This window comes from Oncorhynchus mykiss, chromosome 19 (genome assembly GCF_057628025.1).
Source record: "Oncorhynchus mykiss isolate SJ-2025 chromosome 19, ASM5762802v1, whole genome shotgun sequence".
Taxonomy (NCBI): Eukaryota; Metazoa; Chordata; class Actinopteri; order Salmoniformes; family Salmonidae; genus Oncorhynchus; species Oncorhynchus mykiss.
Genome location: NC_143040.1, coordinates 75,611,750 through 75,635,244, shown reverse-complemented (window position 1 = coordinate 75,635,244; position 23,495 = coordinate 75,611,750). Strand labels below are relative to the sequence as shown.

Below are 23,495 nucleotides of genomic sequence, written 5' to 3'. Positions count from 1 at the left end.
AGCTCACCGTTCAACACCATAGTATCCTCCAAGCTCATCACCAAGCTTAGGACCCTGGGGACTGAACACCTTCCTCTGCAACTGGATCCTGGACTTCCTGACGGGCCCGCCCCCAGGTGGTGAGTGCTTAGTCCCCTCCTGTGTACTCCCTGTTTACCCACGACTGCGTGGTCGCGCACGTCTCCCAACAACATCATTACGTTTTCCAATGACACGACAGTGGTGGGCCTGACCACCAACTACGATAAGACAGCTTATAGGGAGGAGGTCGGCAACCTGGCAGTGTGGTGCCAGAACAACAATGGAGCTGATCGCGGACAACAGGAAACAGAGGGCCGAGCACACCCCCCTCTACATCGACGGGGCTGTATTGGAGCAGGTTAAGAGCTTCGTGTTCCTCGGTGTCCACATCACTAAGGATCTATCATGATTCACACACACCAATAAGGTCATTAAGAGTGCACAACAACACAACTTTCCCCCTCAGGAGGCTGAAAAGATTTGGCATGGGCCCTCAGATCCTCAAAAGGTTCTACAGCTGCACCGTTGAGAGCATATTGACTGTTTGCATCACCGCTTGGTACGGAAACTGCTTGGCATCCTACCGCAAGGCGCTACAGAGGGTAGTGCGTACGGCCCCAGTACATCACTGGTGCTGAGCTCCCTGCCATCCAGGACCTCTATACCAGGCGGTGTCAAGGAAAAACCTTTAAAATGTTCTAGGACTCCAGCCAGCCAACTTCTCTCTGCAACCGCACAGCAAACAGTAGCAGTTTTGTCACACAACATAATGCCACAGATGTCTCAAGTTTTGAGGGAGCGTGCAATTGGCATGCTGACTGCAGGAATGTCCACCAGAGCTGTTGCCAGAGAATTTAATGTTAATTTCTACCATAAACCGCCTCCAAAGTCATTTTTGAGAATTTGTACGTCCATCTGGACTCACAACCGCAGACCACGTGTAACCACCCAGGACCTCCACATCCGGCTTCTTCACCTGCGGTATAATCTGAGACAAGCCACCCGGACAGCTGATGAAACTGAGAAGTATTTCTGTCTGTAATAAAGCCCTTTTGTGGGGAAAAACTAAATCTGATTTGCTGAGCTAGCTGCCAAGTGGGTGGGCCTGGCTCCCATGGTTGCGCCCCTACCCAGTCATGTGAAATCCATAGATTAGGGCCTCATTAATTTATTTACATTGAAATTGTTGCATATTGCGTTTATATTTTTGTTCCATATAGTTAGTTCTGGTAACTATTAATTAAATAGTTAACCAATCTGCATTTTTGCACAAACTTTTTACCTCATCACATACACTGCTGATACTGTTTATCTGTCACTTTATACCTAGTTATACAGTATTTACCTCAATCACCTGGTACCCCTGCACCTTGACTCTGTTACCCTGTGTATATAGCCATGTTATTACCTCGTACCCTGTGTATATAGCCATGTTATTACCTCGTACCCCTGCACATCGACTCTGGTACCCTGTGTATATAGCCATGTTATTACCTCGTACCCTGTGTATATAGCCATGTTATTACCTCGTACCCCTGCACATCGACTCTGGTACCCTGTGTATATAGCCATGTTATCACCTCGTACCCCTGCACATTGACTCTGTTACCCTGTGTATATAGCCATGTTATTACCTCGTACCCCTGCACATCGACTCAGTACTGGTACTCTGTGTATAGAGCCATGTTATCATTGACTCAGTACTGGTACTCTGTGTATAGAGCCATGTTATCATTGACTCAGTACTGGTACTCTGTGTATAGAGCCATGTTATCATTGACTCAGTACTGGTACTCTCTGTGTAGAGCCATGCTATCATTGACTCAGTACTGGTACTCTGTGTATAGAGCCATGTTATCATTGACTCAGTACTGGTACTCTGTGTATAGAGCCATGTTATCATTGACTCAGTACTGGTACTCTGTGTATAGAGCCATGTTATCATTGACTCAGTACTGGTACTCTGTGTATAGAGCCATGCTATCATTGACTCAGTACTGGTACTCTGTGTCTAGAGCCATGCTATCATTGACTCGGTACTAGTACTCTGTGTATAGAGCCATGTTATCATTGACTCAGTACTGGTACTCTGTGTATAGATCCATGTTATCATTGACTCAGTACTGGTACTCTGTGTATAGAGCCATGTTATCATTGACTCAGTACTAGTACTCTGTGTATAGAGCCATGTTATCATTGACTCAGTACTGGTACTCTGTGTATATAGCCATGTTATCATTGACTCAGTACTGGTACTCTGTGTATAGAGCCATGTTATCATTGACTCAGTACTGGTACTCTGTGTATAGAGCCATGTTATCATTGACTCAGTACTGGTACTCTGTGTATAGAGCCATGTTATCATTGACTCAGTACTAGTACTCTGTGTATAGAGCCATGTTATCATTGACTCAGTACTGGTACTCTGTGTATAGAGCCATGTTATCATTGACTCAGTACTGGTACTCTGTGTATAGAGCCATGTTATCATTGACTCAGTACTGGTACTCTGTGTATAGAGCCATGTTATCATTGACTCATTGTGTATTTATTATTACATGCTTTTCTATTATTTCTCTATTTGTTTTCTCTCTACTTTTTTGGGAAGGGCCCGGGCGTAAGCATTTCACTGCTAGTCCACACCTAGCATCTAATTTAAGTGGTTCAGATCTACCTGCCAATTACTATAACACTAGCTAATAGCAGTTGGTCTGGTTTCAACAGCAGCATATCTACACAATGAATGTAAGAATTTCCCATGAGTCATTCAGTACCTGACACAGTTCAAGGCTACTACTATATGTTTTAGAGCTACTGCCCGTTTTAGAGCTACTGCCTGTTTTAGAGCTACTGCCTGTTTTAGAGCCACTGCCTGTTTTAGAGCTACTGCCTGTTTTAGAGCTACTGCCCGTTTTAGAGCTACTGCCAGTTTTAGAGCTGCTGCCCGTTTTAGAGCTACTGCCTGTTTTAGAGCTACTGCCCCTTTTATAGCTACTGCCTGTTTAGAGCCACTGCCTGTTTAGAGCTACTGCCTGTTTAGAGCTACGACCTGTAGCTGTTTTTAAAACTCTATATTTTATTAGCAGCAGCCTATATGTGAATGGTTAAGTCGTCTCCTGTTTGAAGCTACTACCTTTTTGGGGATGTTTTCAGCAGCACAGCGGCATGTCTATGAATGGCCTGCCAATGACGGTGACCGTGTTATGCTGTTTTGACATGGCCATTGTATCAAGGCCAGCCAGTAGCCACTCATTGTTAGTGTTTTCCTGGTGGTTGTTTTGCCAGGGTTTAGAAGATGATGTGTCCCAAATGGCACCTTATTCTCTATTTAGTGCCCTTCACTACTTTTGTTTTTACCAGAGCCCTATGTAGGGAATAGGGTGCCATTTGGGATGCACAATATGTTTGGGTGAGGAAAACAGGTCTGATAACAATAACAAGGTGCCAGAATGTATCATGGGAAATCTGAGCACACACACACACACACACACACACACACACTGGAGCGTGGTCCCGGGGTGTGTGTGTAGTCCCTCCCTGGACGTGAGGCCAGATTAACCTCATTCAGATGAACAATAGGTTAATTCAGTCTCTCCTCGGTCTCACCTGACACCTTTATGTCTCCAGCTCAAGGAAACAGTCCATTAATCCACTCGATTGGAGTCTGTTGGGGTATTTGTTTGCATAGTTATGTCATTGTTTTAAGACCAGATTGTAGAATAATAGTGAAAACATCAAAACTATGAAATAACACACATGGAATCATGTAGTAGCCAAAACAGTGTTGAACAAATCAAAATATATTTTATATTTGAGATTCTTCAAAGTAGCCACCCTTTGCCTTGTTGACAACTTTGCAAACTCTAGGAATTCTCTCAACCAGCTTCATAAGGTATTATCAGGTGTGCCTTAATGAGGACCGTCACAGGAAATGAAGACCCAGAGTTACCTCTGCTGCAGAGCCTCAGAAATTGCAACCCAAATGAATGCTTCACAGAGTTCAAGTAACAGACACATCTCAACATCAACTGTTCAGAGGAGACTGCGTGAATCAGGCCTTCATGGTCGAATTGCTGCAAAGAAACCACTACTAAAGGACATCAATAATAAGAGACTTGCTTGGGCCAAGAAACACGAGCAATGGACATTAGACCGGTGGAAATCTGTCCTTTTTCGTCTGATGAGAACAAATTTGAGATTTTTGGTTCCAATTGCTGTGTATTTGTGAGACGCAGAGTAGGTGAACGGATGATCTCTGCATGTGTGGTTCCCACCGTGAAGCATGGAGGAGGAGGTGTGATGGGTGCTTTGCATCCCATCTGGTTTGCGCTTTGTGGCACTATCATTTGTTTTTCAACAAGATAATCACGCAACACATCTCCAGGCTGTGAAAGGCTCCAGGCTGCATCAGATGACCTTGTCTCCACAATCACCCGACCTCAACCCAATAGAGATGGTTTGGGATGACCGCAGAGTGAAGTAAAAGCAGCCAACAAGTGCTCAGCATGTGGGAACTCCTTCAAGACTGTTGGAAAAGCATTCCAGGTGAAGCTGGTTGAGAGAATGCTGAGACTGTGCAAAGCTGTCATCAAGGCAAAGGGTGGCTACTTTAAACAATCTAAAATATATTTGGATTTGTTTAATACTTTCCTGGTTACTACATGTTTCCATATGTGTTAGTTCACAGTTTTGATGTCTTCAATATTATTCTAGTAATAAATCAAGAAAAAAACCTTGAATGAGTAGGTTTGTCCAAACATTTGACTGGTATTGTATGTTTAGAAATCTCTTTTGCCATCTCTATATATGATCCAGTCTGAAGTGATCGTGTTCTTGTCTCTGTTCCAGGTGGTACAAGCTGAACTCCAAGACTGGGAAGAAGGAGAAGGAGCGAGGGGACATTCAGGTGACGGTGCAGTTCACCAAGAACAACCTGACAGCCAGCATGTACGACCTCTCCCTGGGTAAGGACAAGCCCCGGTCCACCTTCGGCAAGATCAAGGACCGAATCAAGGGTAAGAAGAGGAGCAGCAAGGACTCTGATGAAGACTCCGCCTCCACTGTTGTGGGCGGCTACGGCCCCGTTTCCCGCATGAGGAACCGGTTGCCGAGCGATGGCGGCGGGGAGGAAGACTACGAGGACGATGAAGGGGGGGAGGGGCGGAGGAGTAAGATGAGGAACTTCTTCCTGCGAGGGAAACTGAGGAAGTCGTCCGATACGAGGTCGAGCACGTCGCTAGGGTCGGAGAGTAGTGAGTCGTCGTCGAGGGGAGGGAGTCTCAGTCCCACCGCTGGGATCTCTGTAGTGGTGTCTGACCTGTCTAACTCGCCTAGCAACAGCAGCAACTTCACAGCAGACAGCCCTGGTGAGAGGAAAACATCATATATATACCTAGTTACAGTGGAATATAATAAGAGTACATGGCCATTAAGGCCAGATAGTTCTTCAAAATGTTCAAATGTTTATAGATGACCAGCAGGGTCAAATAATAATCAGTGGTTGTAGAGGTTGCAACAGGTCAGTACCTCAGGAGTAAATGTCCGTAGGCTTATCATAGCCGAGCATTCGCGAGGTAGAGAGAGAGAGAGACTCAGTCAAAAACAGCAGGTCCTGGACAAGGTAGCACGTCCGGTGAACAGGTCAGGGTTCTATAGCCGCAGGCAGAACAGTTGAAATTAGAGCACCAGCACGACCAGGTGGACTGGAGACAGCAAGGAGTCATCAGGCCAGGTAGTGCTGAGGCATGGTCCTCAGGTCCTCCGGGAGGGAGAGAGTTGTGAGAGACTGCTGTAGAGCTCATCACTCCCCCTAACTGGTAGGGGGCCAGAGGCAATTTCTCGATGCCAACACATCTTTCTAGCTAATTTACACGCTGAAGCTATGTTGTGCTTGGTGACCTCTGACTGTTTTATCCTAACATTGTTGGTGCCAACGTGGATAACAATATTCCTAAACTCTACACTCTGCAGTTTTAGCCAGCACTCTCTTCAGATTAGCCTTAACGTCGGTAGCCCTGCCCCCTGGTAAACAGTGTAGGATCGCTGGATGATTCGTTTTAAGTCTAATACTGCAGGTAATGGAGTCGCCAATGACTAGGGTTTTCAATTTGTCAGAGCTAATGGTGGGAGGCTTCGACGGCTCAGACCCAATAATGGGAGAAAGAGAGCCCTGAGAAGGCTCAGCCTCCGATTCGTTGCTTAATGGGGAGAACCGGTTGAAAGTTTGTCGCTCTTCCCCACCAGCCTCCACTGAGAGATAGATACTCTACCACCATCTACCACCCCACTACCCCATCCCCCATCTACCACCACACTACCACCATCTACCACTCCACCACCATTTACCACCCCACTACACCCATCCACGACCCCATTAGCACCATCTACCACCCCAGTACCACCATATTCTACTCTACCACCCCACTACCCCATCCCCCATCTACTAGCCCACTACCACCATCTACCACCCCACTGCCACCATCTTCTACTCCTCTACCACCCCACTACCACCATCTACCACCCCACTACCCCATCTACCACCCCACTACCACCATCTTCCACCCCACTACCCCATCTACCACCCCACTACCACCATCTTCCACCCCACTACCCCATCTACCACCCCACTACCACCATCTTCTACTCCACTACCCCATCTACCACCCCACTACCCCATCTACCACTCCACTACCACCCACTACATCATCCCCAATCTACCACCCCACTACCCCATCTACCACCCCACTACCCCATCTACCACTCCACTACCACCCCACTACACCATCCGACCATCTACCACCCCACTACCCCATCTACCATCCCACTACCACCCCACTACACCATGCCCCATCTACCACCCCACTACCCCATGTACCACCCCACTACCACCCCACTACCCCATCTACCACTCCACTACCCCATCTACCACCCCACTACCACCCCACTACCACTCCACTACCCCATCTACCACTCCACTACCCCATCTACCACCCCACTACCACTCCACTACCCCATCTACCATCCCACTACCACCCCACTACCACTCCACTACCACTCCACTACCACCCCACTACCCCATCTACCACCCCACTACCCCATCTACCATCCCACTACCACCCCACTACACCATCCCCCATCTACCACCCACTACCCCATCTACCACCCCACTACCACCCCACTACCCCATCTACCACCCCACTACCACCCCACTACCCCATCTACCCCATCTACCACCCCACTACCACGCCACTACCCTATCTACCACCCCACTACCCCATCCCCCATCTACCACTCCACTACCACCCCACTACCCCATCCCCCATCTACCACCCCACTACCCCATCTACCACCCCACTACCCTATCTACCACCCCTCTACCCCATCTACCACCCCACTTCCACTCCACTACCACTCCACTTTCCCATCCCCATCCCCCTACTTTAATTGTTTTATTGCATGCATTGTCGCTCTTTGCTTGACTTTTCCTGTCATGAAAAGACATGCTATTCAAGCACTAGCATCTCTCTCTCTTTCCCCTCCACAGATCATACGGCAGAGTCGTCTCCCAAGCTGGCCTCCTATACATGTGAGTTCACTGACGAGTCTGGAGAGATCAACATCCCTGTGCCTCAGCCTGTCTACATCAATGGAAGCCATGTGTACAACACCACCTTGGACCCTTGCCCGGGGAACCCTGTAGTACCCTTAGATCCTCTAGCCCTGGTGAAGAAGAACCTGCCTCTGTCCCAATCCCTCCAGAACCTCAACCAGCGGAGAGAGGAGCTCCCTGTCCTCCTCCCTAAAGGTCCCGCTGCGGATGGCCGGCGCTGGTCCTTTGACAAGGCAGGGAAGGAGGAAAAGGTGGCCATCGCAGCCGCCCTGGAGCAGGCTGGCCAAGGGATGGGCGAGGGGGCCAGGGAGGAGTCAGACAGAGACAGCCGGAGCAGGAACTGTCTGGATGAGTCTGAACAGGCCTCGAACTCTGACTCTGGCCCAGGCGAGAAACACAAAGGATGGTTTGGATCAAAGGACAACCATAACAAACCCAGGTGAGAAAGAATGAGCACTACTGGGTGTTACCAGGTTAGAACGCAGGGTGACGTAGACAGCTCAGAAAGATAAGTGACCTCCACTGACTATATTATAGATGACAACTGGTTTGTCTCAAAGATGTCCACCACAACCCAGGATACGTTTGTGTCATGTTGCTAGAAAACCAAAGGATTTAAATCGTATGATGTGCAAGGGATGGTTAGCCTTATTAGACCGTTGACAACTGGTTGAAGTGCCAGAGGTTTCTACACAGGGCAGGTTGGAGTTACTAACCATGTTTCCTTCCACAGTTTTAATGCTAGCAGTCATACCATATAAAAATAAATCATGACTGAAACAGGACGTTTTTGGACGCAATTTTATGTTTTTGGACGCGTTTTTGGACGCAATTTTATGAATGCAGACGGATCAAAATTAATTATGCGAGAAACGGCGGTGGAAATGCCTTTATGCACAAATATTGAAGTTAACTTGGGAGTTACGTAAAGTTTCAGCATGATAAGGCACTGCCATGTCTCAAGGATCTGTACACAATTCCTGGAAGCTGAAAATGTCCCAGTTCTTCCTTGGCCTGCATACTCACCGGACATGTCACCAATTGAGCATGTTTGGGATGCTCTGGATCGATCTGTATGACAGCGTGTTCCAGTTCCCGCCAATATCCAGCAACTTCACACAGCCATTGAAGAGGAGTGGGACAACGTTCCACAGGCCACAATCAACAGCCTGATACACTCTATGTGATGTAGATGTGTTGCGCTGCATGAGGCAAATGGTGGTCACACCAGATACTGACTGGTTCTGATCCACGCCCCTACCTTTCTTTATGTGTGATGACTGATTTACAGATGTGCATCTGTAATGTGAAATCCATAGATTAGAGCCTAATGAATTTCTTTCAATTGACTGATTTCCTTCTATGAACTGTAACTTCGTAAAATATTTGAAATTGTTGCATATTGAGCTGACGTTTTTGTTCAGTGTGTAAATCTGTTGCTGATGGAGCTCATGAGCTGGGCCTCTCTGAGCTGGGCCTGTCTGAGCTGGGCCTCTCTGAGCTGGGCCTCTCTGAGCTTGGCCTCTCTGAGCTGGGCCTCTCTGAGCTGGGCCTGTCTGAGCTGGGCCTCTCTGAGCTGGGCTTCTCTGAGCTGGGCCTCTCTGAGCTCGGCCTCTCTGAGCTGGGCCTGTCTGAGCTGGATCCATCTAAACTGGTATGTGTCTATGGTGTATGTAGACACCTGGGCCATGAGGGAGACATTACTGAGTACCACTCATATTTTCAAGCATAGTGGTGGCTGCATCAATTTATGGGTATGCTTGTAATCGTTAAGGACTGGGGAGTTTTTCAGGATAAAAAAATAAACGGAATGGAGCTAAGCACAGGAACAATTCTAGAGGAAAACCTGGTTCAGTCTGCTTTCCACCAGACACTGGGAGATGAATTCACCTTTCAGCAGTCCACCTGTGGTAAATTCAATTGATTGGACATAATTTGGAAAGGCACACACTTGTCTATATAAGGTCCCACAGTTGACAGTGCATGTCAGAGCAAATACCAAGCCATGAGGTCGAAGGAATTGTCCATAGAGGTCTGAGACAGAATTGTGTTGAGGCACCGATCTGGGGAAGGGTACCAAAACATTTGTGCAGCATTGAAGGTTCCATCATTCTTAAATGGAAGTAGTTTGGAACCACCAAGACTCTTCCTAGAGCCGGCCGCCCAGGCCAAAATGAGATCATTCTGTATCAAATGTTCAATACATTTTCTAAAAACATGTTTTTTTACTTTGTCATTGTGGTTTTGTGTGTAGATGGAAGGAAGAAAATGATATATAATCCATTTTGAATTCACGTTGTAACACAACAACATGTGGAATAACCGCTACCCACCACCAGTAACTGTCTGAAGACAAGGGTTGAGCTAGTAATAGGTCTTGGAGAAGCTACCCACTGCCAGTAACTGTCTGAAGACAAGGGTTGAGCTAGTAATAGGTCTTGGAGAGGCTACCCACCACCAGTAACAGTCTGAAGACAAGGGTTGAGCTAGTAATAGGTCTTGGAGAAGCTACCCACTGCCAGTAACTGTCCGAAGACAAGGGTTGAGCTAGTAATACGTCTTGGAAAAGCTACCCACCACCAGTAACTGTCTGGAGACTAGGGTTGAGCTAGTAATAGGTATTGGAGAAGCTACCCACTGCCAGTAACTGTCCGAAGACAAGGGTTGAGCTAGTAATAGGTCTTGGAGAAGCTACCCACTGCCAGTAACTGCATGAAGACTAGGGTTGAGCTAGTAATAGGTCTTGGAGAAGCTACCCACTGCCAGTAACAGTCTGAAGACTTGATCTAGTAATAGGTATTGAGGAAGCTCCATTAATTGTTTTTCTCTCCTGTGTGGTTGACACTGTGCTTTTGTTTTAGTCTTGGTTTGATGTACTCAATTGGGGCGAGAGCAGGTTTGACTATGGCTAACATTAAGGGATTCTTCCAAGTCCCGAGGGAGGAGCTTCTGGTTTGCTATACTTAAGACCAATTGTTATGAATTGCGACACATTATAACATTGAGGTTGATGATAAACGTCTGAAAGACACAGTTAAGTCCATACTAAAGGCCAACTTGATCGAATCCGGCACTCTAATGGAGTCATTTTCTCCTGGTTTGGCTACATTTCGGTCCACTACAAACGCCCCTAATCCTGTCTTCTCTTTTGAACAGCAAAAGGAACTGTTGTTGCTACGACTAGATCATGATAGGTTGAAACAGCAACAAGCCTTGGAAATGGAGTTGGAGGTCAAAAGGTTTAAACAAGAAACGGCGGCAAGCTGACGCTGCAACAAGTCCGTTTTAGATTTGGTCAGAGATGGTAACCTGTCTGACATGTCTCTTAATGACAGTTGCGGTGATTTCTCCGGAGGTCGTGCTCAGCTTTCCTTCGACGTAGCTGGAAACTTGAGGCGCCTGCCAAAATTCAGGGAAAAGGAACCTGAGGTTTTTTTTCACTGTTTGAAAGGGTACCAGATTCCAGGAATTGGCACGGACCGTACGTTGATGTTGCAATGTGATCTGGGAAATCACAAGAAGTCTACTCCGCTCTTAACGTTGCTGATAGACAAAACTATGGTAAAGTTAAAGCTGCTGTGTTGCACGACTATGAGTTAGTTCCTGAAGTGTGTCACCAGCGGTTTAGAACCTGGAAAAAAACTGACAAACCGACTTATGTTGAGTTTGCACGGGACTTGCACACCCAGTTTAACTGATGGTGCACTTTGCTGGTTGTTCCAACCTACGAGCAATTGTGCAGTTTAGTTGTGCTGGAGCATTTCAACGATTCTGTCTCTGACCGCCTTGGCACATACATACAGTGCCTTGCGAAAGTATTCGGCCCCCTTGAACTTTGCGACCTTTTGCCACATTTCAGGCTTCAAACATAAAGATATAAAACTGTATTTTTTTGTGAAGAATCAACAACAAGTGGGACACAATCATGAAGTGGAACGACATTTATTGGATATTTCAAACTTTTTTAACAAATCAAAAACTGAAAAATTGGGCGTGCAAAATTATTCAGCCCCTTTACTTTCAGTGCAGCAAACTCTCTCCAGAAGTTCAGTGAGGATCTCTGAATGATCCAATGTTGACCTAAATGACTACTGATGATAAATACAATCCACCTGTGTGTAATCAAGTCTCCGTATAAATACACCTGCACTGTGATAGTCTCAGAGGTCCGTTAAAAGCGCAGAGAGCATCATGAAGAACAAGGACCACACCAGGCAGGTCCGAGATACTGTTGTGAAGAAGTTTAAAGCCGGATTTGGATACAAAAAGATTTCCCAAGCTTTAAACATCCCAAGAAGCACTGTGCAAGCGATAATATTGAAATGGAAGGAGTATCAGACCACTGCAAATCTACCAAGACCTGGCCGTCCCTCTAAACTTTCAGCTCATACAAGGAGAAGACTGATCAGAGATGCAGCCAAGAGGCCCATGATCACTCTGGATGAACTGCAGAGATCTACAGCTGAGGTGGGAGACTCTGTCCATAGGACAACAATCAGTCGTATATTGCACAAATCTGGCCTTTATGGAAGAGTGGTAAGAAGAAAGCCATTTCTTAAAGATATCCATAAAAAGTGTTGTTTAAAGTTTGCCACAAGCCTCCTGAGACACACCAAACATGTGGAAGAAGGTGCTCTGGTCAGATGAAACCAAAATTGAACTTTTTGGCAACAATGCAAAACGTTATGTTTGGCGTAAAAGCAACACAGCTGAACACACCATCCCCACTGTCAAACATGGTGGTGGCAGCATCATGGTTTGGGCCTGCTTTTCTTCAGCAGGGACAGGGAAGATGGTTAAAATTGATGGGAAGATGGATGGAGCCAAATACAGGACCATTCTGGAAAAAAACCTGATGGAGTCTGCAAAAGACCTGAGACTGGGACGGAGATTTGTCTTCCAACAAGACAGTGATCCAAAACATAAAGCAAAATCTACAATGGAATGGTTCAAAAATAAACATATCCAGGTGTTAGAATGGCCAAGTCAAAGTCCAGACCTGAATCCAATCGAGAATCTGTGGAAAGAACTGAAAACTGCTGTTCACAAATGCTCTCCATCCAACCTCACTGAGCTCGAGCTGTTTTGCAAGGAGGAATGGGAAAAAATGTCAGTCTCTCGATGTGCAAAACTGATAGAGACATACCCCAAGCGACTTACAGCTGTAATCGCAGCAAAAGGTGGCGCTACAAAGTATTAACTTAAGGGGGCTGAATAATTTTGCACGCCCAATTTTTCAGTTTTTGATTTGTTAAAAAAGTTTGAAATATCCCATAAATGACGTTCCACTTCATGATTGTGTCCCACTTGTTGTTGATTCTTCACAAAAAAATACAGTTTTATATCTTTATGTTTGAAGCCTGAAATGTGGCAAAAGGTCGCAAAGTTCAAGGGGGCCGAACACTTTCGCAAGGCACTGTAAATGAGCATAAAGTGCAGACCGTCTCGGAGGCTGCAGTGTTGGCTGATGAATATGTGCTGATGCATAAATATCACTTTGGGGAACCCCGTCTTCACAGTGACGGTCGCAGGGAGAGTTTTTCGACTAAATTCTTTCCTACTGGGCCTGATCTTGTCTCAAGGATTGACTATTGTTCCCATGTGAAATCCGATCATGGAAAAATCTGCTATTACTGCTGTGGTAAAGGTCATTGGAAAAGTGAATGCCCTGTCCTTAAGAGTTAAAGCTAGGCCTTCTGGGGTAAATGCGCCCGTAAATCCTACGGCGTTAGCGGAGCCATGGAGCGGTTCCATCAGATCTTGAAGTCGTTGTTGCCTGGTTACTGGATTGAGTTGGACCGTGACTGGAAGGAGGCTCTTGGCCTGATCTGGGCTCTACAACACTTTGGGTGTAGTGCCTCTAGTTGTATATACTGATCACATACCACACACTTTTTTATGCTCGTTGCAGTGTCCGAACTAGGAGGTTGATGCGGTTGTACATTCAAGCTTTTCCCCTCGAGATTCCTCATATTAACGGGGTGGACAATGTTTTTGGCGGATTCGTTGTCCCGTGTGCCCTCTTCTTAGTCGTCCCGTTTAATACTGTGTTGTCTGTTCTCCGACAATTTGGTCTCCTGTCTCTTGGTCTCTCTCTTCCTCTCCTTTTCTTAATTTGCATCCAGGCGCCATGGTTGCTGGAGCTGGTGGTGTGGGTTGAGTTAAGTGGTGGACCTGTCTGGTTGGATGTCCAGGGTGTGCAAGTATATTTTTAATTGTTTATTGCTTGTGTTTATTAAAACATTTGTTTCGGGGACATGGGAGGTCCCCGTTTTTATGGGTGGTGGGGTGACCGTCCCTCCCTGCTCTGTCTACTGTGTTTTGCTGTGCTTACTTCCTGCAGCAGATTGGTGGGCGGAGTAGGAGAGGTGGGCGGAGTAGGAGAGGTGGGCGGAGTTGGGAGGGTGGGCAGTGCTGATGGGGTACACCTGTGGGATAAAGTCACTGTTTCCCCATTCAGCAAGAGATTCCTCTCTCCATGCATACAGGTACCTTTTGGCTGTTTCATTGTGGCGTTGGCAGTTGACGCCTAATTTACTGACCTTCATGCCTCGTCTGATTATTGTTATGAGTGTTTACTTTATTTATACAAATTCATTTAGTTATTCCTTTACTCAGTGTGTGGTTTCCCATTGGTACAATCTTGAGACCGGTGGTAACAGACCCCCCACCACTGACATCTTCTCATATGCTTCATATCAATCCTCTGTGGAAAGCTGATCTGGGGTCAGGTCCCCTCCTTCTCCATATAAGTTACTGATCCCATAATATCATCACTCTGAGACTGTGGATATGTCCTCTGGTTTCATAATGGGCTTGAAGCCTACTTCCTGTACACTGAGCATTATGGCCCCAGATCACAGAAATGGAATGTTATTCCTTTTCATGCTCTGTTCTCTCTGTGGGTTTTCTGAACTTTGAACTGAAGAATAGCATGTTTTTATGGTAAACCTAAATCATCTACTAGATCAGAGTATTTTGGTGCTGAGACGGAGACAACACATTTGATTTATTTTGTACTTTTATTTCTCCTTTATTTAACGAGGCAAGTCAGTTAAGAACAAATTATTATTTACAATGACGCCCTACCAAAAGGCAAAAGGCCTCCTGAGGGGACGGGGGCTGGGATTAAAAAATCAATCAATCAATAAATACAATAAAAATACAGGACAAAACACACGTCACAACAAGAGAGACGACACAACACTACATAAAGAGAGACCTAAAGACAACAACATAGCATGGCAGCAACACATGACACCACAACAACAAGAGACACCACAACACTACATAAAGAGAGACCTAAGACAACAACATAGCACATGACAACACAACATGGTAGCAACACAACATGACAACAACACAACATGGTAGCAACACAACATGGTAGCAACACAACATGACAACAACACAACATGGTAGCAACACAACATGACAACAACATGGTAGCAACACATGACACCACAACAACAAGAGACACCACAACACTACATAAAGAGACCTAAAACAACAACATAGAGCAAGGCAGCAACACATGACAACAACATGGTAGCATCACAACATGACAACAACATGGTAGCATCACAACATGACAACATGGTAGCAACACAACATGACAACAACACAACATGGTAGCAACACAACATGACAACAACATGGTAGCATCACAACATGACAACAACATGGTAGCAACACAACATGGTAGCATCACAACATGACAACAACATGGTAGCAGCACAACATGACAACAAAATGGTAGCAACACAACATGGTAGCAACACAACATGACAACAACATGGTAACAGCACAACATGGTAGCAACACAACATGACAACAACATGGTAGCAGCACAACATGGTAGCAGCACAACATGACAACAACATGGTAGCAACACAACATGACAACAACATGGTAGCAGCACAACATGGTAGCAGCACAACATGACAACAACATGGTAGCAACACAACATGACAACAACATGGTAGCAACACAACATGGTAGCAGCACAACATGACAACAACATGGTAGCAGCACAACATGACAACAACATGGTAGCAGCATAACATGGTAGCAACACATGGTAGCAACACAACATGACAACAACATGGTAGCAGAACAACATGGTAGCAGAACAACATGGTAGCAACACAACATGGCAGCAACACAACATGGTAGCAACACAACATGGTAGCAACACAACATGGTAGCAACACAACATGGCAGCAACACAACATGGCAGCAACACAACATGGCAGCAACACAAAACATGGTACAAATATTATTGGGCACTGACAAGAGCACAAAGGCCAAGAAGGTAGAGACAACAATACATCACACAAAGCAGCCACAGCGCTCAGTAAGAGTGTCCATGATTTGAGTCTTTGAATGAAGAGATTGAGATAAAACAGGTCCAGTTTTAGTGTTTGTTGAAAACCCTATTGAATAAAAACTCCATGAGAAAATCTGTTGGGCAGCAAGTGGGAGGGTTTTCCTCGGTTGAATGACTTTATTCAGAGCGCAAGGTAGCCACACCTGCAAAGCCTGTTAGGCACCTGCAGAAGGTATGTCTGAATAGAAGGGAACCACGCCTGCAGAGCCTGTTAGGCACCGGCAGAAGGTATGTCTGAATAGAAGGGAACCACGCCTGCAGAGCCTGTTAGGCACCGGCAGAAGGTATGTCTGAATAGAAGGGAACCACGCCTGCAGGGCCTGTTAGGCACCGGCAGAAGGTATCTGACAGGTCTGACAGGTCTGAATACCAACTACTGAGAAGTGCGTAGCAAAGGCGTAAATTCCTGAATCGGTTCCTAATGAGGTGTGTACTTTTTTTTGGTAAGACCTGTTTCTAATACAGCGAAGGTCAGATGGATGAGGGTCCTGTATGTTGACTCCATCTGGCTAGACAACACAAACCGATCTGGCACCAGGCTACAACGGGTCTACAACTACACAGACCCATATTCAATGGTGTCTCTCAGTCTGGTGCGTCGTCTCTCAGGCTAAACATTACGTTGTCTGTCTAGCTCAACGTGTTGTCGCAGGACTGGATTTAAAGCCAGACTGATGTTGATTAGGGGTTGAGGTACAGGTATGAGGGAGGTTGGAAGCTACTCAGTTTTACTATATCAGGCCAACCACTGGTTGGTTTAGTCTGTCAGGGGATAACGCCTCAGAGTTTTAGATGCTAAAAAATACATTATTATTATTTTTAAATTCAGAATTGAAGGTATTATCCCCCAACATTTGCAGTTGTTTGGTGTTACCACTGACTATGTCCAGTAGAACTGCAGGTCTGAGGTTAGCCTTGTAAACAAACATCACTAATCAAGAGGACTGTGTGCCTTCCTTTCACAGCCCGGTGGTGTCACCTAGCTCAGGCTCTCACCTCACCCCCCATACCCCTGGTCTCACCCCCCTTACCCCTGGTCTGCTGTCCTGGGGCCCCTCTCACCTCCCTGTAGATCCTAACTCACTGGGCACCCAACTCCATCACACTAACCCCTTCAGCCCATCTCCTCCCCTCATGTCTCCATCCAACCCGTTCCTCTCTCTCCTCCAGTGTAACCCTTTCTATGAGGAGCTCCTAGCTGACCAAGCTCTAAACCTTAACTCTGCCCAGCCCCATCTGCCTCCCTGTTGTTCTAGCTTTACCTCCTATATCTCAGTAGCACCCCAAACCTGGTCTACCAACACTAACCCCGTACCCATCCTGCCCCCAACCCAAGACAGCCCAGTCACACCAGACTGCACTAACACTGGTATGAAGGAACAAAGAGCCTCCCTGAAACTTCCTCCAGAAGAGAAGAGCGCCAACACTAAGGATAAAGAAGAAGAAGCAGTCAAAACGAGCCAGAGACCGCTCCCTCCGCTCCCAAAGACTGAGACGGTGCCCTCTGCTAACTCTCCCCTCTGTGAGGAAGACATGTCCTACGCTAAGGCTGAGACTGCATCATTCTACTCTGCCACTGGCCCAGACAACATCGCTGCTTTAGACTTGATGGGGGAGTTCTCTGACGATCGATGCTGGGCCACTTGTGATGATGTCATCCGGTCAGACACAATAGATCGAGCCACATCCCATCTGGGAGCCACCTGTGTTGTTAAAGAGAAGACCACATCCCCTGAAGCAAGGATAGACTGGCCAATCGGCATGGACTTAGAATCATATAACTCAGCAGAACTTTCCAATGCACTTCTACACTCTGTCAGGTCTCAAGCTCACAGTCCACTAAAAACAGTTCAGTCCACTACTGGGACATCTAGTGGTGAGAAGGTCAATGAAGACATTGAGGATTACAGATCAGAGGACCAATACTCAGAACACCCTCGTGTGGAGTCCGTTGTAGTCCAACATTCTCTCTCAGAAGAACACCCTCTCCAACGGTCCCTCTCAGAGGGCACAAGGAGGAACAGCGTTGAGGACCTGACTCTGTCGTTCGGCAGCGACCCTGGCGTTGTAACCCTGGGGTCGTTGTCCTTTGTCCAGCAGCATGACACTTCTGACCTCCTCGCTGCCTCCTCCTTCTCCGCTCCTTCCTCTCTAACTGCTGAACGTAACACATCTTCCTCTCCAGCTCTCTCCTCTCTCCCTGCCCCGCCCCCTGCTACTGTGAGGTCATCAGTAAGCACTGTCTCGGCCGCAACCCTTTTCTCCACTGCACAGCCAGTGATTGGTGCATCGCATGCTGGCTTGCCCCAGGAGACACATCCGCCAGCCAATCAGCAGATCAGGTGAGGTCACATGTTTACTGGGAAGTGGGGGGTGTCTCAACAGGGCCTCAAGTTCTTCTTCTTCTCTCAGCGACTGCCATAGTTGATGCAAAGATGAGCCCTCTACTTATCTCTATGGCGATTGACGATCTGGGGTTCTCCCGTTGCTTCCACTGCCTCTCCTCTGCAACCTGTCTTGGGGTTCTTCATTTTCTTCTGTCTGAAAATCTTCTACTCTTATTTGTCAACACACACCATACTCCTGTGTTTCTTGTCTCTATGGTCAGTGTGATGGGTCCTGAAGTTAACCCCCCCCCCCCCCAATGAAAGGTCGTATAGACTCCTTTATGTGTTTGTTACACACGCGCAAGTTGGTGGCAGAACAAGGGGGAGTTATTCTGTAGAAAGCCAGCAAAAAAGTCTGTATTTACATGGTGCTTATGAGTGCATTTCACACTTCTTTTGGATTATAATTGGATTTTCAGGCTCGTGTGAATGTCCTTAACATAATGTTTGTGTCATCATCGCAAATCAACTGCATTATACTTAAAATACACTTCAACCAGTAAAATGGCTCTTCGGCTAGCGTTTGCTACAACCTATATCATATGAGCGTTAGCATTCTAGCTAACAACTGCTACATCTAAAATAGTTATTTTGCAAAGATCACATCCAAGTATAATCTTAGCGACTGTTCAAGCAAGAATCAAAACATAATTGTAAGCGTATGAGAACCCAAACGTGATTTTGTTTAGAAGTAATCACGTAATCGAATGTACATCTTGAATGGGCACAGATGGCGATGTCTTTCTTACTGCAGCCAAGAGTCGTGGACATCTGTGCCTGACGTCATTGTGTTGTGTACTGGAAAAGGGTCTATTCACACTCACAGACCTGTCAATAACAGCTAGGAGGAAGAGTACTGGAGGACAGGGTTAGGAGGGAGAGTACTGGAGGACAGGGTTAGGAGGGGGAGTACTGGAGGACAGGGTTCAATAACAGCTAGGAGGGAGAGTACTGGAGGACAGGGTTAGGAGGGAGAGTACTGGAGGACAGGGTTAGGAGGGAGAGTACTGGAGGACAGGGTTCAATAACAGCTAGGAGGGAGAGTACTGGAGGACAGGGTTAGGAGGGAGAGTACTGGAGGACAGGGTTAGGAGGGAGAGTACTGGAGGACAGGGTTCAATAACAGCTAGGAGCTGGAGTACTGGAGGACAGGGTTCAATAACAGCTAGGAGCTGGAGTACTGGAGGACAGGGTTCAATAACAGCTAGGAGGGAGTGTACTGGAGGAGACAGCGTTCAATAACAGCTAGGAGGAGGACAGGGTTCAATAACAGCTAGGGGGGGAGTACTGGAGGACAGGCTTCAATAACAGCGAGGAGGGAGAGTACTGGAGGACAGGGTTCAATAACAGCTAGGAGGGAGAGTATTGGAGGACAGGGTTCAATAACAGCTAGGAGGGAGAGTACTGGAGGACAGGGTTCAATAACAGCTAGGAGGGAGAGTACTGGAGGACAAGGTTCAATAACAGCTAGGAGGGAGAGTACTGGAGGACAGGGTTCAATAACAGCTAGGGGGGAGAGTACTGGAGGACAGGGTTCAATAACAGCTAGGAGGGAGAGTATTGGAGGACAGGGTTCAATAACAGCTAGGAGGGAGAGTACTGGAGGACAGGGTTCAATAACAGCTAGGAGGGAGAGTACTGGAGGACAGGGTTCAATAACAGCTAGGAGGGAGAGTACTGGAGGACAGGTTTCAATAACAGCTAGGAGGGAGAGTACTGGAGGACAGGGTTCAATAACAGCTAGGAGGGGGAGGACAGGGATCAATAACAGCTTGGAGGGGGAGTACTGGAGGACAGGGTTCAATAACAGCTAGGAGGGGGAGGACAGGGATCAATAACAGCTTGGAGGGGGAGTACTGGAGGACAGGGTTCAATAACAGCTAGGAGGGAGAGTACTGGAGGACAAGGTTCAATAACAGCTAGGAGGGAGAGTACTGGAGGACAGGGTTCAATAACAGCTAGGGGGGAGAGTACTGGAGGACAGGGTTCAATAACAGCTAGGATGGAGAGTACTGGAGGACAGGGTTCAATAACAGCTAGGAGGGAGAGTACTGGAGGACAGGGTTCAATAACAGCTAGGAGGGAGAGTACTGGAGGACAGGGTTCAATAACAGCTAGGAGGGGTAGGACAGGGTTCAATAACAGCTAGGAGGAGGAGGACAGGGTTCAATAACAGCTAGGAGCTGGAGTACTGGAGGACAGGGTTCAATAACAGCTAGGAGGGAGAGTACTGGAGGACAGGGTTCAATAACAGCTAGGAGGGGTAGGACGGGGTTCAATAACAGCTAGGAGGAGGAGGACAGGGTTCAATAACAGCTAGGAGGGGGAGGACAGGGTTCAATAACAGCTAGGAGGGAGAGTACTGGAGGACAGGGTTCAATAACAGCTAGGATGAGGTGGACAGGGTTCAATAACAGCTAGGAGGGAGAGTACTGGAGGACAGGTCCCAATAACAGCTAGGAGGGAGAGTACTGGAGGACAGGGTTCAATAACAGCTAGGAGGGGGAGTACTGGAGGACAGGGTTCAATAACAGCTAGGGGGGAGGACAGGGTTCAATAACAGCTAGGAGGAGGAGGACAGGGTTCAATAACAGCTAGGAGGGAGAGGACAGGGTTCAATAACAGCTAGGAGAAAGAGTACTGGAGGACAGGTTCAATAACAGCTAGGAGGGAGAGTACTGGATGAGGACAGGGTTCAATAACAACTAGGAGGGAGATTACTGGAGGACAGGGTTCAATAACAGCTAGGAGGGGGAGTACTGGAGGACAGGGTTCAATAACAGCTAGGTGTGAGAGGACAGGGTTCAATAACAGCTAGGAGGAGGAGGACAGGGTTCAATAACAGCTATGAGGGGGAGTACTGGAGGACAGGGTTCAATAACAGCTAGGAGCTGGAGTACTGGAGGACAGGGTTCAATAACAGCTAGGAGGGAGAGCACTGGAGGACAGGGTTCAATAACAGCTAGGGGGGAGGACAGGGTTCAATAACAGCTAGGAGGAGGAGGACAGGGTTCAATAACAGCTAGGAGGAGGAGTACTGGAGGAGACAGTGTTCAATAACAGCTATGAGGGCGAGTACTGGAGGACAGGGTTCAATAACAGCTAGGAGGGAGAGTACTGGAGGACAGGTCCCAATAACAGCTAGGAGGGAGAGTACTGGAGGACAGGGTTCAATAACAGCTAGGGGGGAGGACAGGGTTCAATAACAGCTTGGAGGGAGAGGACAGGGTTCAATAACAGCTAGGAGAAAGAGTACTGGAGGACAGGTTCAATAACAGCTAGGAGGGAGAGTACTGGGGGACAGGGTTCAATAACAGCTAGGAGGGAGAGTACTGGAGGACAGGGTTCAATAACATCTAGGAGGGAGAGTACTGGAGGACAGGGTTCAATAACAGCTAGGAGGGGGAGGACAGGGTTCAATACCAGCTTGGAGGGGGAGGACAGGGTTCAATAACAGCTAGGAGGAGGAGGACAGGGTTCAATAACAGCTAGGAGGGAGAGGACAGGGTTCAATAACAGCTAGGAGGGAGAGTACTAGAGGGCAGGGTCCAATAACAGCTAGGAGGGAAAGTCCTGGAGGAGGACAGGGTTCAATAACAGCTAGGAGGGAGTACTGGAGGACAGGTCCCAATATAAGCTAGCAGGGAGAGTACTGAAGGACAGGGTTCAATAACAGCTAGTAGGGGAAGTACTGGAGGACAGGTCCCAATAACAGATAGGAGGGAGATTACTGGAGGACAGGGTTCAATAACAGCTAGGAGGGAGGACAGGGTTCAATAACAGCTAGGAGGGAGAGTACTGGAGGACAGGGTTCAATAACAGCTAGGAGGGAGAGTACTGGAGGACAGGGTTCAATAACAGCTAGGAGGGAGAGTACTGGAGCACAGGGTTCAATAACAGCTTTCTCTGTGACATCTTCAGTATGTCGTCTCAAAGTGGACAGGTTCAAGTCTGGAGACTGAAAGGTGGACTTTTATTTTTGTACCCTTTTCTATCAGTGACGCGTCTTACTGTATGTCCCTTTTACAGTCCTCACCCAGTGAAGCCCCTGACCCCAGAGGAGAAGAGGCGGGCGGAACTTTCCGAGGGGCGGTCGGTGCTGGACAAACTTAAGTCCTCTATCCACCCGGGGAGGAGCAGCCAGCCCACCGAGCAGCAGCCTGAGAAGAAAAAGGTACAGCAGTGACTAGCTGGCACACACCACACAGAACTACCACACATAACTACCACACAGAACTACCACACAGAACTACCACACATAACTACCACACATAACTACCACACAGAACTACCACACATAACTACCACACAGAACTACCACACAGAACTACCACACAGAACTACCACACATAACTACCACACAGAACTACCACACATAACTACCACACAGAACTACCACACAGAACTACCACACATAACTACCACACAGAACTACCACACAGAACTACCACACAGAACTACCACACAGAACTACCACACAGAACTACCACACATAACTACCACACAGAACTACCACACATAACTACCACACAGAACTACCACACATAACTACCACACAGAACTACCACACATAACTACCACACAGAACTACCACACAGAACTACCACACATAACTACCACACAGAACTACCACACAGAACTACCACACAGAACTACCACACAGAACTACCACACAGAACTACCACACATAACTACCACACAGAACTACCACACATAACTACCACACAGAACTACCACACAGAACTACCACACATAACTACCACACAGAACTACCACACAGAACTACCACACATAACTACCACACAGAACTACCACACAGAACTACCACACAGAACTACCACACAGAACTACCATACAGAACTACCACACAGAACTACCACACAGAAAGCACAAACTGAAGCAATTGGCAGTTTCTCTGTTTAACTTAATCCCCCCTCTCTCTTTGTCTTTACCTCTCCTTTCTCCGCCTCTCTCTCTCGTTGTCTTTACCTCTCCTTTTTCCCCCTCTCTCTCTCGTTGTCTTTACCTCTCCTTTCTCCCCCTCTCTCGTTGTCTTTACCTCTCCTTTCTCCCCCCTCTCTCTCTCGTT

At 47.1% G+C, this 23,495-nt stretch overlaps 1 protein-coding gene across 4 annotated transcripts in view; it reads left to right on the top strand.

Annotated features, from left to right (window-relative positions):
* The window catches only part of rab11fip5a (RAB11 family interacting protein 5a (class I)), a 57,223-nt gene that overhangs the window by 26,416 nt on the left and 7,312 nt on the right, over positions 1–23,495 (top strand). Inside the window, exons 2-5 of one of the 4 annotated variants that reach the window (XM_090209677.1) lie at positions 4,870–5,387; positions 7,565–8,069; positions 16,985–18,361; positions 22,436–22,580. In XM_090209677.1, the coding sequence (XP_090065803.1) occupies positions 4,870–5,387; positions 7,565–8,069; positions 16,985–18,361; positions 22,436–22,580 (2,545 nt within the window). The remainder of the gene's footprint in view (positions 1–4,869; positions 5,388–7,564; positions 8,070–16,984; positions 18,362–22,435; positions 22,581–23,495) is intronic. The other 3 variants (XM_090209678.1, XM_090209679.1, XM_090209680.1) reach the window with 3 other exon arrangements.